The 16,624-nt window shown below is 34.7% G+C and overlaps 1 protein-coding gene across 3 annotated transcripts in view; it reads left to right on the top strand.

The window, feature by feature from the left end:
• LOC106879651 (kinesin-like protein KIF2A) overlaps positions 1–16,624 on the top strand; it is a 66,186-nt gene that overhangs the window by 30,370 nt on the left and 19,192 nt on the right. For all 3 annotated transcript variants that reach the window (XM_052971046.1, XM_052971045.1, XM_052971047.1), the window contains 7 exons: positions 7,913–7,967; positions 9,582–9,701; positions 9,972–10,119; positions 11,547–11,650; positions 13,268–13,430; positions 14,633–14,723; positions 15,931–15,994. In XM_052971046.1, the coding sequence (XP_052827006.1) occupies positions 7,913–7,967; positions 9,582–9,701; positions 9,972–10,119; positions 11,547–11,650; positions 13,268–13,430; positions 14,633–14,723; positions 15,931–15,994 (745 nt within the window). The remainder of the gene's footprint in view (positions 1–7,912; positions 7,968–9,581; positions 9,702–9,971; positions 10,120–11,546; positions 11,651–13,267; positions 13,431–14,632; positions 14,724–15,930; positions 15,995–16,624) is intronic.

Genomic DNA, 16,624 nt, shown 5'->3' with positions numbered 1-16,624 from the left:
ATATATATATATATATATATATATATAGTCAAATCAAACATTGAAAACAGAACTTTAAAAATAACAACAAAACAAGGATGTACATATGAAATGTGTGTGTGTTTGTGTATAGCTGTGTAGTTAAGAAGCCAACCATTGTAGTTTTGATTTCAGTTCCATTGTGTATCATGTTGAATTAATGTTTTTACTATAACCCTGGGCTGACCAAAACTTTTGAGTGGATGTGGTAGATGGAAACTGAAATTAACTTGTGTGTGTGTGTTGGTGTCCTTGTCTTGACACCACATGATAGTTGTCAATGTGTGTCATTGTCATATAAGCAGGGTTAGTCATTTCCAGTGTTCTGTGAAAACTTGCCTGCCATGGGGGGAAATATTACCTTGCTTGGAAACGGGTAAATGTTGCCTACAGGGTAGGGTATCTAGCCATAGAAAAACTGCCTCAACAAATTCCATCTGACCCCTACAAGCATAGAAAAGCGAACATTTAAGGAAAATCTATTAAATTCACTTGAAATTTATTTCATGAGGTACCAAAATCACAAAGACAGAATTATAACAATGATATATAATGTTGTAAGGTCAGTAGTTCTCAACTGTTGTTCATATGACCCTTGGGGTGGGGATCTGTGTAAGATTTTATTGTTAAAAATATTTTAACAATTTTTTAAATACAATTTCTAATATTTAATCATAAAAATATAAGATTTTTTAAACATCAAATGGGTAGGAGCGTCCAGTAGATTGAAAGGGGGGGGGGGTCATAAATAAAATATATTAAGAAACATTGTTGTAGACAGACAAAATTGAAAAAAAAATTTGTATGTTCTTTTAACACTTTTAGTTGCCATATTTCTGTTGAAATCCACTACCTTTGTTTCAATTAACATTAAAAATAATGAATTTAATACACTAGTTTTATCATTTTTAAGCTGGTGTTTGGAACATAAATTAGCATGAAATTTTGAAGGAAGGTTTTAATTTAGATCATTTTAAAACAAGTTTGTATTTTACGACTGAGGCAAGATGGTATCAAAGTAGAAGTGGAATTGGTGAGACTGATTAAGATGAGATAAGACCTTCTTCAGATGTATCACATGATGGTAGGAGCATTATAGCTTTAGCATTCAGATTAGTCAGATGTATTGTTTATTTTTTTTTTTCACATTGTTTTGAATTAATCATCCATTATCTTATTGTCATTTGTGATTTTGATGATGTGATTGTTTATTTTTAGAATGACATTGTAAGCCAGATCTGGCTGGTTTGAACATAAAATTGGTGCAATGTTTGGGCTGGATATGTCTTTTTTATAGACTAAAGTGTTAAACTTTCTGTTGCTTAACTTCTCAGCCATTCTTCTACAAGATTAGAGATTACAAAATGAAGACTGTCATGGTTATAATAGAAAAATTAATTTCTTTTTTTCTGAAAAACATTGCTTTTGTTTCATTCAATTTGGAAAATAATGAAGAATTTTGTCATTATTAAGCTGGTGTTTGGAACATAAATTAACATAGAATTTTTATGAAGTAAGTTTGTATCATAGGATCAGAGGCTGCCTCAGACAAGTTGGTATCAAAAGGATTAAAAATGTATTTAGAAACTTGGTGATATTTTTCAAAATTCATTTCATATGATGAATACATTTTTCTATTCAAATAATATTTCAATGCTTGACGTTACTTGTTTCCCACCACCCTGAAATGAAATTAGTAATAACATGCCATGAATGCAGGCTGGTTATAGCTCATTATTTGTGGTACCTGTTATTGTTTGTTGTATTATACAGTAGTATATATGTGTGTAGGTGTGTGTATGAATCATAAGGACTCATAAAACCAGTGCATAATTTCATGTTTTGTAATCTTAATTTATTCACCACTCACAACCTACTCCCAGTACATAGACTGGTTAGGAGGACAAGAGTTTTCCTCAAGTGATATTCTCAGCTTGGATGGAATGTATTTTTCCACAACTAAATGAACCGACACACAACTGTCTGCATGGCTGTGCAGTTAAGCTTGCTTTGTAACCACATTGTTTTAGGTTCAGTCCCACTGCATGCACCTTGGGCAAGTATCGTCTATTATATCCCTGGGTCGATCAATGCCTTATGAGTGGATTTGGTAGATGGAGACTGTGTGAAAGCCTGTTGTATATGTATTAGTGTTTGTCCTCCCTCTGCCTGATAACCAATGTTGGTAAAATCATTAGCACACTAGACAATATAATCTTAGTGGCAGTTTTTCCAGCTCTTTACATTCCAAGTTCAAATTTCACTGGGGTTTTTACCCTTTATACTTTTGGGGTAAAAAAAATAAGTACCAATCAAGCATGGGGCCAAGGTAGTCAATTTCCCCTCTACCCCATGTGCTAAAATTTAAAACCATTATCATATAAACTAACCCTCTTCTCAAAATTATTACCTCTGCTCCTTAATCAAAAATAATTTTAAATGTAGCAAACTGGGGGAATCATCAGCATGCCAGACAAAATGTTTATTGGCATTTCTTGCAGCTCTTTATGTTCTGCTAAAATCCTGCTAAAATCAACTTTCATCATTTTGGGGGTTAAAATAAAGTGCCAGGCAAGTACTGGAGTTGATGTAATTGACTTAACGTCCACCCTGTAAATTTGCCCTTGTGCCCATCATTATTATTTAGCATAGAATAATCCATTCGCAAAAGATGGTGTGGTATTGCAATGAAATGTTTTGCTCTTAGTTTAGCTCCACTTTGTGCAAACAGAAATATGAGGATGAGTTACAGGCACATTTTCCCATCATCATCATTTAATGTCTGCATTCCATGCTGGCATGGGTTGGATGGTTTAACAGGAGCTGGCCAGGTGGAAAACAACACAAGCTACTGCATTTGTTTTGGCATGTTTTTACGGCTGAATGCCCTTCATAACACCAACCACCCTTATAAAGTGGACTAAGTGCTTCTTATGTGATACCAGCACAAATGAGGTCAATTTTGGCATGGTTTTTGCAGCTGGATGCCCTTCCAAATGCCTACCACTTCACAGTGTGGACCGGATGCTTTTTACATGGCACCATCACGACAAAAGAATCTTTGAAAGGGGAGGGAGCATTGGAAGAGGTGATCTTGTGTTAGATGATGAAAGGTTAGAGTGAGACAGAGAGACAGAAACCGGTGTCTTGTTATAAGAGGAGGTACATGGTTACTTGACGAGAGAGAGAGTATTAACTAATCAGTATCTTGGATTAAACTAACTGAACATTAACATCATTATTGGTGGAATCAACAGAAAGGTACTCCATCCAGCAAGAGATGTCATTTAATAAACACAGGATTTATATGTGAGCTACTTCAAGTTTCATGTTCTGATATTGCAATTGTTGGATGAGCCTGTTTAATCATGCCATGTACTGTTGTGCAATCTTTCAGCTTGAAAGGTTGCAGGATAGTCCACAGCACACTATACTAGCTCCTCCATATACATATAATCAGCAATGGAAGGCAGGGTCTCCAAGCTTGTGGATGGAGGGAGAATGCTATCCCCAAATCAAAAAATCGTGCTTGCATACTTGCAACAGATTGGATTCCCCTAAACACAGCCAAAGTATCAGGTGGTGGTTTCCATTTGTGCAATGGGTTAGATGTGACTGCTATTATTAATTATATATCAATTTATTATTCATTATTGGCATGTTTTATGTAAATAATACACTTCCTCTCCAAAAATACTTTAAGCTTTATGAATTGTATGTGTGTGTGTATATATATATACATATACAACACACACACACACACACACATGTACACACACACATATATACATACATGCACACATACACATATATATACACATGCACACACACATGAGGTAAAGATTGACAGTGACTTCAAAGTTTCAGTTTGCTCACCTTCGTTAGATTGTCTGATGAAAGTGAACAAGCTAGAACTTCGAAGTCACTGTCGGCCTTTTCTTTTCCATTTCCTTGTAAAAGTTAATATGTACTCTAAAGCATATAGAATAATCCTACAGTTTAATGTAAAATTTGTTATATATATATATATATATATATATATATATATATATATGTGTGTGTGTGTGTGTAAATATACACATACACACATCCCTCCAAAAATATTTTAAGCTTTGCCAATGGTATTTAGTGTTTTTATATATATACATACACACACTTTATGAATAACATATGTATGCTTCCTTTCTGTATTTCATTATGTCTTGCTTTTTCGTTAACTAATATTTTCTTAGTCTGTGTTTTTAATTATTCATAATTGTTACTTGTGTATTGAAATCTTAATTTTATTGGCCATAAACCAAATAAATTTTATTCTTCATGGGTTTCAAAAATTGGGACATTTCGTATTTCAAATCAACAATTACAGTGAGTCCGGTTAACAATGATAGTTTGATAAAGGTGTAAGTATGGCTATGTGATTTGGTTCCCAACCAAATGGTTTCAGGTTCATTCTCATTGTGCAGTGCCTTGGGCAGGTGTCTTTATGGCTCTGGACTGACTAAAACTTTGTTAGTGAATTTGATTGATGGAAATTGAAAGAAGCCCATTCTATGTATGCATATTTGTGTGTATGTGTGTCTTTGAGTTGCCATCTCCTGGTAGTTGTAAATGAGTGTCACTGTCATACAAGCAGTGCCCTCCATTTTCAGTATTCTGTGAAAAACCTGTCTGGCTGTTGGGAAGTATTACCTTGCTTGGAAACAGATGAGGGTTAGTGACAGGAAGGGCATCTGGCCATATTATATCTGCACACTCAAGCAATCATGATGAAGTTTATAGTTTAAATATTTCTTAGACATGAACCAATGTCAAGGCAGCGTTTGTGTTGTTAAGCTGATCACAAATCCTTTAATCTGTTGTTCAAGTTATCTTTAGTATCACGGACTAAACTAACTGAACATTAGCATCATTTTGAGCAGTTGATCAACTCTTAACTCATGTATAGTATTATTTCCCAAACCCATTTCCATTTAGTAGGATAGCTACTAAATCTAGCTTTTAACCAATTTTTGGTAGAACCATTATTAGCACATCAGGCAAAATACTTAGCAGCATTTCTTCTAACTTTTTATGTCCTAAGTTTGAATGCTGCTGAGGATGACTTTGCCTTTCATTCTTTGAAGGTTGATGAAATCAGTACCAGTTGTGTACTGGGGGTGATGGTATTGACTAACACTCCTCCCATCAGAACCACTGGCCTTGTGCCAAAATTAGAATTAAAGGATTTGTGATCAGCTTAACAACACAAACGCTGCCTTGACATTGGTTCATGTCTAAGAAATATTTAAACTATAAACTTCATCATGATTGCTTGAGTGTGCAGATATAATATGGCCAGATGCCCTTCCTGTCACTAACCCTCATCTGTTTCCAAGCAAGGTAATACTTCCCAACAGCCAGACAGGTTTTTCACAGAATACTGAAAATGGAGGGCACTGCTTGTATGACAGTGACACTCATTTACAACTACCAGGGCTTATAAATCTAATATTTTCCTATTCTTCAGTGACCTGAATAATAATAATAGCATCGAAAAATACCTTAGAATTGAGAACCCAGGTTCGAAATTTCCCCAAGATACCTGATGAAGGCTGGAGGGTATATCAGCCGAAACGTTGTGTTAATAACAAACAAGATGAGGTTAAATGTAAATAATGTAAATGTTAAATTTTTTAGTCTTTCATTACTCTCAGCTTTAAACATAAGACTGAAAATTCAAATAGTTAGGTTATGTTTTTATGGTTTCTCTTTGGTACCACCTTACAAAGTCTTGTTATCATATCAAGGATGTTTGAAAGAACCTCTTTTTATATAAATATATTGTTTTGATTGAAATTCTTTGACTAAACTAAAAACTTTGGTTTATCCTCTAACCTTTTCAAACTCAAGCCAGTTAGATTTGGCCACCACAAAATCAAGAATTGTTTGTTCAAAGCTAGGCCATGGAAATGGTACGCAAAGCTTTTTGACTCTGGCATGTCAATTTATGTGCCAAAGTCTGGCATCTTAAATTGTGTCAGAGTCCAAGTTTTCAGACTCTTGTTTGTAATTAAACTAATATATTTCTTACATTAATTGAAAGCATTCAACATACTGAACTTTTATTTCATCATTGCTATTGTAAATCATCAGACTGTTGTAGATGTTTCAATTTAAAAGGTTCTGTGGTGCAGTTGTCACTGTTTTGTATTCATTAACCCTTTCGCATTTAGATCACTTTGTTAAATATAATGTTTATTTATTCAAATAGTTTTGAATTAATCCTGCCTTATCTCATAGCTTTGAGATTTCAAAGATGTGATTTATGCATTTTTGGAACAACATTGTAGGGTAGATGTAAGTAACTAAATTTGGCTAGTTTGAACATAAAACAGGTTGAATGTTTTGGCTGGATATGACCAGTTTAAATCCTGAAGGATTAAAGAAGGTATGGTAACATTAAACACGAAATTAAAAAAACAAAACAAAAACAACACTTTCATATTCAAAAAGCTATGAAGGATACAAAAGAAATTATACAAATACAATAATATAAAATCGTTTTCTATATACCAGTTCAAAAATATAGAATAAATGCTACAATAGAGAATTCACAATTGAAATTAAAAAAAATTTTAGCAAATGACCATTATAACAGCTAATAATAAAAACTCATTTTAAATACATGTCGTCTTTTTTTAAGAGAGAAATATTCGAATGTAAAATCTAATGGAATAGAATGTGAAGGATTACATTAAATAGCCCTGTGTCCTGTATTCCAAGTTGAGTCCATATTACAAGTTCAACTGTATTAAAAACGTTTTTCCCAATGTGCACTGCTGAAATTAGGGTGTGTCTAATACGTTTATTCATCTTTATGCCTTCAAATAGGACATTTACATATAGTTCATCTGTTTTTTGTCTCTTAAGCTTTCCTCAACTTTATAACTCTTGGATAAAACTTCTCTCCTGTCTACTTTACTCTGAAGAAGGTGTCTGTCCGAGATGGATATTCCTCTCCTCCTACTGATTTCACAGTATTCTTTCTGTTACTTTTTTCAAATAATAAAAGTCTTGTTTGATGCAGACTGTCACCACCAGTTTGCTTGGATTCCGTTTCATCTAATTTACACAAATTACTACTAATTTATATCATTTACAACTGATGTTATTTCATGAAAAATACTGTCATCCAATTACTTTATGTTGGCAATAAAAAAAAGCATCAATTCATTTGACAAGTTTGATGTGTGCTGCTCTTTTTACATGATATTTACATTCTGTTTGAGGAGAGGTGGGCAGAAAAAACAACGAGAAAATATAATTTTTTTCCAATTCATTTATGTGCTGTCTTGTTTACTCATTGTTTTTCTACAGATGGTATTTATACAGGGTGCCAAAGAAATAAGGACAATTTGAACTTGGTTGGTCTGAGTAAAATATAAAAATATTTAAATTTATGTAGATGTTTCTTGGGGAAAAATAGATGGAAAATCAAATCAGACAGGGGCAACGTTATGATTACCAAAAAAAGGGGGAAAAGGATGTGACAACCTTTGCAGTGTGTGTGTACACATTACTGTATTTATTTATGTATGTATGTGTGTGTGTGAGTGTATATACAGGTTTGGTGATACAAACAGGAAAATAGAACTCAAAACAAGAGTGTATATATATATATATATATATATATATTTCTCGTTATTGATTGATAAAAGTTATCAAGCTGATCAGTACCAACTAATGCATGAAACTTTTGGCCCTTGAGTCACTCTGTAACTTTTGCCAATTAATAATGGAAAAAATAATTTTGTATATAATATTCTCAATGTTTGTCTCTCTCTAAGCTTTCATGTTGATGTCTTGTTGAAAATGCTTTAATTTTTTTTAATAATTATTTTTATCTTTGGTTTAGTCGACACGACAAGCTTCTCAAGATGCATCGAGAGAAACTTCAAAAATAAAGTCAGGTAATTTTGGTAAACTTGAATTACATTTAAATGCCAAAATGTAAAGATAAAACACTCAGTTTCAAAAAATATAAGTCTTAGAGATTTTAAAATATTTTGTTAACCATTTCATTGTCATAATTCTGCTGAAATACACTGCCTCAGTTAATTTTGGAAATAATGAGTTTAATAAACTAAAATATATCATTATTAAACTGGTGCTTGGAACATAAATTAAGATGAAATTTTGAGGGAAGGTTTAAATTTAGATCACTTTAAAAAGACATGACAAAGAAAGAGAGAAAAAAATTTTCTTAAGGCCCTCTTCAATGGATTTTGGCATTGGTTAGTTTTTTGCTTCACTTAATTCATTGACATCTAACAGACAGTTACATCATTTAATGTCTGCCTTCTTTACTGGTACAAGCTGGGTAGGTCTCCAGCATTCAGTAGGTCAGAGGACTGTTTGTTGTTCCAATGACTCAGTTTTGGTAGGATTCTATTGCTGGTGGCCCTTCTTAACAACCACCACTTTACAGAATGTACTGGAAGCTTTTTTCATGATACCAGCATGAGGTTGCCATATAACTTGCAAGACAAAAAGATCCTTGACTAAAGCAGTTTAGTGGAGAGAGAGAGAGGGTGGAGTTGTGAGGTAGTGAAATGTTAATCCCTAGCATTTAGAGTTCTCTGTCAAATTTAATGTTTATTTATTCACATTGTTTTGAATTGATCATGCATTATTTTGTGGCTTTGAGATTTCAATGATGTCATCGTTTATTTTTAGGATGACCTTGTAGAGTAGGTGAGAGATGCTGAATATGGCCAGTTTGAACATAAAACAGGCAGAATATTTTAGCTGGTTTAAATGCTAAATGGTTATTAAAGTATAATAGAAGGGACAGGAACAGGTTTGTTGTAGTTGAGACAATATATGGCTACCCTGCATTTTATATGAGGGTGGGTGTCAGTTGAAGTGGAGCTAGAAAGAGATAATGGTTGCATTGCCAGAGTATACCCTCAAGGTCTAGTAATGGGGAAAAAATATGGCCCTAGTTCAGATGGAACCATGTCATTTCTGATGTGTTAAAATCTATGATAGATTACCTCTCTCACTCAATCATCTTTAATGAGTGAAAACAACAAAATTTATGAGGTGAATAACAACTCAGTGGTAACACACCATGTTAGAGCCAAGGGACAGAATTATTAGGTTAAAATACCAGTGTGTATAACAATGTATATTCAGACATGAAACAGTATATATATAACAACACATATACAAGCATGGAATAATGTGTGTAACAATGTGTTTACAAAAATAAAACTGTGTGTATAACATAATATATATACAAACATGGAACAGCAGTAACTGTGATATTTTGTCTCAGAAAATTTGTCAAAGAAACTTGAAACAAAATGCAACAGCTAGAGCCGTTCCACATTTGCAATGTTATACAAACATTAAAATGTTATATACTCAAGTAATTTAATCTAAGACTGTTTGAAATGTGTATATTAATTTAATTTTAAGGCTGGTTTTTTTAATGTTATTATGTGTTACTTTTATTCCTTTTAAACATAATACATAGAAAATAATTAGCTAAAGTAGTTATTTTTCTTGTTTTCTCTCAGGTTCATTAAGTCGTTCCCGTCCTAGCTATGCAGTTCCACGACAATCGGTGATCTCTCAGAATGGACAGTCTGTCGTAAACAATGGAACAGACGAAAAATCCAAAATACCAAACAATCAAGGTTGGTAAAAATATTCAAAGTCCTTTTCGCTTTTTTTTTCTTGTTGAAACTCCAAAATGCACTCCATAATGTAGCAGGAAATTCTATTTTAGTGCAAGAAATTGTTATTGTTTTAATGCTTTTGTTATGATATTTCTCTGGAATACATTGCTTTTATTAGAATTAATTCTGTAAATGTTTTAAATAAATGATCAATAAGATCAAAGAATGTCTTTTAACTGCTCAAAATGAAATTGATTTAAATATGAGTGTTTGGTTGTTTTTTGTCAGGTCGTCGGAAATCCAATTGTGTCAAAGCAGTAGAAAAAATCAAGCAGAAACGAGATGAAAGAAGGGCTCATCATCAGGCTGTCCGAGAATTGCAAGATACAGAGTATGACACCACTGATCCAAATTGGGAGTTTCTCTCTATGATAAGGTATTACATTGGCCTACTCTTGCCTCTCCTCTAAGTAATACTTTCTCCCTGTTGCATCTTCAGGTTGTCAGTGACTAAACTGCCAACCCTACCAAGCTTGCTTGGTGAGGAGGGTGATTTTGCACACCCTGCAAGACTAAAAATAAAATCTAGCAAAGGGCAGAGAAACTCATGTGTCAACAGCCATCCAATAATGTGTATGTATGTCTATGACAGAACACTCCTGGACGGTGATCTGTAGCATCACCCAAGGGCGGAGAACCTACTCCTGCTTCTTCTCATGTTTAGTAATAGAGTTTATCTCTATGATAAAGTATTATTACATTGACTTTCTCCTGCCTCTTGTTTAGTGATCATTCCTTCACATATCAGATGATCTTATCATTGATATCATTGTATGTCTGCTTTCCGTGCTGACATGTGGTGGGCAAGTTGTCACAGTCTAGGCTGATTCTTGTTTGAATTACAGCTGCCCTAGACAGGTCAGAGAACAACATCTCACTTTTGTAGTTCTCATTTTTGACATGGTTTTTTGTCTGGATGTCCTTCTTTCCATCAACCATTAGATCTGTTTTGTTGTGGCACCAACATTGGAGAGGTTGTCTTGTTCTTGGTAAGACTTTTAAAAAGCCCTTACTGCTTTGTATATATGCACACACACACACGTGTGTGCATGATGAGTTTCTTTAAGTTTCTGTCTACCATGTCCCTTCATGAGGCTTCAGTTGACCCAAAGGTGCTGCACAATGAGACTGAATCCAAAACCATATGGTTGGAAAGCAAGCGTCTTCATTTTCAGTTATCATTTGATGAAGCATTGTTTTATGCAAGACACCCTTCCTGTCATTAATCCATACCAGAGTTTCAAGTAAAGTCTCTCTTAGTCTACACACCTTTGAAGACGTAGCCAGAGGGGGATTTTTCGACAGGAGAAATGGCATCATCACCATTTGTATCTCACTGATTTTTTGGAGAAGTGCAACTAGAAACACACATACACACTGGGATTCTTTCAGTTTGCAGTGTCACTATCATGTGATGTCAAAACAAAGAGGTAGAAACACACACGTGCACACACACACTACCAGCTTCTTTCAGTTTCCCTCTGCCAAATCCATTCACAAAGCTTTGATGGGCTCAGGGCAATAGCACATAAGATGCACAAAAGTGCTGAACAACGAGACAACTGGAAACCACATTGTTAGGAAGTGCTTCTATGCCTACACCTGCAAAGCTAATAAATTAACAAAAATCATTTGATTTCCCTGTGATCACTAGAAACTGTTTTTCTATTTCTGCACAAATATGAAGAAGAAAATTTCAGGTTTGATAATAAAAAAATTTTTAAATGCTTGCTTATATGACTTGTTTGTTTGGTTTTCTTATTTTCATTTAATGGCAATGAATAATTTTTTTCTTTTTTCCAGAGAATTCCGTACAAGTCTTGACTATCACCCTCTCACAGGATCTGATGCAATAGAAGATCACCAAATTTGTGTTTGTGTGAGAAAAAGACCATTAAATAAAAAAGGTAATGCCATCTACTTCTATATTGTATTTAGGAAATTACTTAAGAATTATATGTATATATCATTGTTTTAATGTCCATTTTTCTGTGCTTGCATGGGTCAGACAGAATTCAAGGCAAATTTTTTTAGGACTGGATGCCCTCCCTATCACCAAACCCCATCTGTTTCCAAGTAAGGCAATAATCCCCTAGTTAGTCAAACATCAAACAGCCCAGATATAGTTATAAACTGCCTTTGTTTAGAAAGCTCCTGCAACATACCAAGTAACCCAGATGTGGTTTTGTCTGGGCTTCTTTGACATATTCTTTTCTACTCTGGGTACAAGGCCGGAAATGGGGAGGGGGTGTCGATTAGATCAACCAGTATGCAACTGGTACTTAATTTCTAATTTTGGCACAAGGCTGGTAATTTGGAGAGAGGGGCAGTTGATTGGTACTTTATTTCAACCCTGAAAAGGTAAAGGCAAACTTGACCGTGACTAGATTTGAACTCAGAATGTAAAGAACAGGAACAAATGCAGCTAAGCATTTAGTCTGTGTCACCAATTCTGCCAACCCAGTGCCTTAATGATGATAATTGTTTCAAATTTTGGCACGAAGCCGGCAATTTTGAGGGGAGGGGCTAGTTGATTGTATCAACCCCACCCAGTGCTTCACTGATACTTTATTTCGTCAAACCTGAAAGTATGGAACACGAAATTGACCTTGGTGAGTTTTGAACTCAAAAACATTGTCAAAAGAACTGCCGCTAAGTATTTTGTCTGATGTGCTAACAATTCTGCCAGCCCACCATAAACTAATTATATCTATTTACACTTTGTCTCCCTCCCTCACTCCCACTCGTCCCTTCTTATGGTCATTTTACAGCTTGTCTTGTTCACTCCCTCCCTGCAGTTTTCTCTCATTCTCACGCATTCCTACTTGACACATGACATACACTCGTTATCTCTCTCTCTCCCATGCAACAATTGCAGCTTTGCTTGCTGCCATTCAGTGAACTGGTCTGGTAAGTCATGAGAAATTCAAGTGCCTGCTTATCATTGTAATCCAGATTAAGAGAGATTCTGGACCATCAGTTGCTGAGAAGTTGTTCCATGTACCTGCATTAGATATTAATGACTAAATTGTTAATATAAATTACATCTGAGGCATTATTAGGTCTGTTTAAAACAATAAAAGAACAAAGAGGCTGCTAATGATGCTTAATAACATTTATTTATCAATTATTGGGAAATCATAGACAGGAAGGGCATCCAGCTGTAGAAACTTTGTCAGATCGGATTGGAGCCTGGTGCAACCTTCTGGCTTGCCAGCCCTCAGTCAAACCGTCAAACCCATGCCAGCATGGAAAACGTGTTGATGAGCAAGCGTATGATAGAGGTGGGGGGCTACCTACAAGAATGCAAGAGGGATGAGTGAAAGGGATAGGGGCAAAAAAGCAAGTGAGTTTGTGAAAGTGTGAGCTGATGGGAGATTCTAGTGTTTCTCCATGAGATTGGAACAATACACAAGTAATTGTTTTGTCTTTTAATGCTTTCTCCATAATGCTTCTTTATATGTTTGTTGTTGCTCCTTTACCCTGCATTTTGCTAAACAGTCTCTCTACTCTGTTCTCTCCAGAAATAAGCCGTCGTGAAGCTGATGTGATAACAATACCTAACAAGGACCATGTATTTGTGCATGAGCCCAAAGTGAAAGTAGACTTGACCAAATATGTAGAGAATCAAAGTTTCCGATATGATTACGCATTGGATGAGAATGCAAATAATGAAATGGTATATCGGTGAGTACTGTGTTTCTAGATGATAATAATAATGATAATGATGTTATAGTCTTTACATTAAATTATAAATGAGTAATACTATTCATTAGCGAACAGGTTGTCCGACTTGCTAGAAATAACTGCTGAATTTCTCCCAAACCACATCTTGCCAATTTTTGACCCTTTTCACACCAACTTACCTAAGACTGCTCCTAGTTCTGTGATATAAATTTACTGTTGAATTAGAATCTATTATTTCAAATTTTGCTTGCAATTTATGTTTAATTATGGTGCATAACTGATTGTTCCACAAGTTAATGTCTCATTAATAAGAGTCAGTTATTTTTGATCTGATATTCTTTGTTATCCAGAATATTGATAAAAATCTTATTATTGATATTTATGATGATGATGATGATTGTAATAAATTCCGCTGTGGCTGACTTTGACTTCCATCCTTTCAGGGATCAATAAAATAAATACCAATTAAGCACTGGAGTCAATGTAATTAATTAGCACCTTCTTCAAAAATTTCAGGCCTTATGCCTGTAACAAGAGCTTATTATTACTGGTGAGCTGGCAAAACTGTTAGCATGCCAGGCAAAATACTTAGCAGCATTTCTTCCATCGTTATATTCTGAGTTCAAATTCTTCCAGGGATGACTTTGCCTTTCATCCTTTTGGAATTGATAAAATAAGTACCAGTTGAGCACTGAGGTCAATGTAATTGCCTGTCCCCCTCCACACACTTCAGGCCTTGTGCCTATAGTAGAAAAGATTATTATTATTTGAGTTCAGACTTCACCAAGTTCAACCTTGCCTTTCATCCTTTCGAGGTCAATAGATACAGTACCAGTGAAACACTGAGGTTGATGTAATTGGCTTAAACCCTCCCGCCAATATTTCAGACCCTGTACCTTTAGTAGAAAGGATTATTATTATTATTATTATTGTTGTTATTAGGGTGGCAAGCTGGCAGAATCGTTGGCACACCGGGAGAAATGTTTAGAAATCTTAGCAGTATTTTGTCTGTCTTTACATTCTGAGCTGAAATGGCATTACCTTTTTTATTGACTTTGCCAATCACCCTTTTGCGGTCAATAAAATAAGGACCAGTTGAGCACTGGAGTTGATGTAATCAACTTACCCCACCCCCAAAATTGCTGGCCTTGTGCCAAACTTATAAAACCATTATTATAATTATGATTATTTTGTTCTTTCAGGTATGCTGCCAGACCACTAGTAGATTGTATATTCGAAGGGGGTATGGCTACCTGTTTTGCATATGGCCAGACAGGAAGTGGAAAAACACATGTAAGTATTTGAGTTAACTTATAAACTCAACAAGAGTTTGACTTTATTTTAAAGAGTTTAACTAGTTTTGTAGGTACAGGCATGACTGTTTGGTTGAAAAGCTTGCATTCTGCCCGTGTGGTTTGCAGTTCAATCCCTGTATGTGACACCTTGGGCACCAAAGCCTTGTGAGTGGATTTGGTGGCAAGAAACTGAAAGAAGCCTCTGTTGTTTGTGTGTAAGTGTGGGTGTGTGTACGTTTATATATACACACACATACACACGTGTATGTAGGTATATGTGTGTATGTCTTTGTCTTGATACCATGCAACAATTGTAAATGAGTGTCACTGTCATACAAGCAGTGTCATCCATTTCCAATATTCTCTGAAGACACGCCTGGCTCTAGGAAAATATTACCTTACTTGGAAACATGTGAGGGTTGGTAACAGGGAGAGCATTCAGCCAGCAACAACATAAACACTATTGGAATAATAATGTTATAATGATTACATTGTATTGTACACATTGGTGAGCTGACAGAATTGCTGGAGCGCCAGGGAAAAAAATTGCTTTGTGATATTTGTTCCAGCTCTTTACATTCTGAGTTCAAATCATGCCAAGGTCACCTTTGCCTTTCATCTTTTCAGGGTCAATAAAATAAAGTAGCTGTCAAATATTGGGTGAATGGTATAGACTAACACTTTCCCTCAAAATGGCAGGCCTTGTGTGTTTAACTCAGAGATAATTATAATGATGAAAGCAGTGAATGGCAGAATTTGGTGAGAGACAAAGACAGACAAAATGCCTAGTGGTATTCCAGTTCTTTTACTTTGCAAGTTCAAAACCCACCAAAATCAACTTTTTCTGTCATCTTTCTGGGTTCGGGGTTGATTGTAATATATACCAATCAAGTACTGGGGTGGATTTAATCAACCACCCCACTGCTCTCATAGTTCTGACCTTGTGCATATGTGAAAAATTACTACTACTGATTTCAAATTTTGGCACAAGGCCAGCAATTTCAAGGAATGGAGTGTAAGTCAATTACATTGACCCTCAGTGCTCAACTGGTACTTATTTTATTGACCTTGGCAGAATTTGAACTCAGAATGTAAAAAGACAGGCAAAATGCCACTAACCATTTTGCCTGGTGTGCTAACAATTCTGCCAGTTCACCACCTTAACAACAACAATAATAATAATAATAATAATATTTTCCTTTCAGACAATGGGAGGTGATTTTTCTGGTAAGAACCAAGATTGTAGCAAAGGAATTTACGCATTAGCAGGTTTGTGAATTTAAACAATTTTAATGTTTAATTATATTTTTGAAACAAATTATTTTTCCTTGTGTTTCTGAGATGTTTAACTTAGCTATAAATGACAAGAACAGCCTTTATAATGAATATTAATTAGCACATCCAACCTTAACTTGGTTGTGTTGTTTTGAATGCCAGAGGCATCTATATAAAATGATTTCTCAGGTTGATTACGAACCTACAGAATTGAAAACCACACATCCAAGTTTGACGTACAAATTAATATTTATTTCTGATAAGTATTTTCCCCTAATACTGTTAATAATACATTATCTGAAATGCTGTTAGTGATAATTTTTTTTTCTGTAAGAATCAGAAATATGTAGTCTGAAAATTCCAAACAAATGTATAAAGTTTATTTCATTTTAAAATTGTCAAGACATTAAATTAGAGATATTGGCTTTTGGTTACCATACTGTTTTTTAAATACTCTGCCTTTGTTTTAGTTAATTTTTAAAATAATGAAGGATTTTGTAAAATAACTTTGTCATTATTAAACCGATATTTGGAACATGAATTTTAACATGGAATTTTTGCGGAAGATTTTAATTTAGATCACTTTAAATCAAAATTTGTATCAGAACCAGAGAATGGTCTCAA

Source organism: Octopus bimaculoides, chromosome 10 (assembly GCF_001194135.2).
Source record: "Octopus bimaculoides isolate UCB-OBI-ISO-001 chromosome 10, ASM119413v2, whole genome shotgun sequence".
In the NCBI taxonomy this organism is placed as follows: domain Eukaryota; kingdom Metazoa; phylum Mollusca; class Cephalopoda; order Octopoda; family Octopodidae; genus Octopus; species Octopus bimaculoides.
Note: the sequence above shows the minus strand (reverse complement) of the source record. Positions and strands in the feature narration are given on the sequence as shown.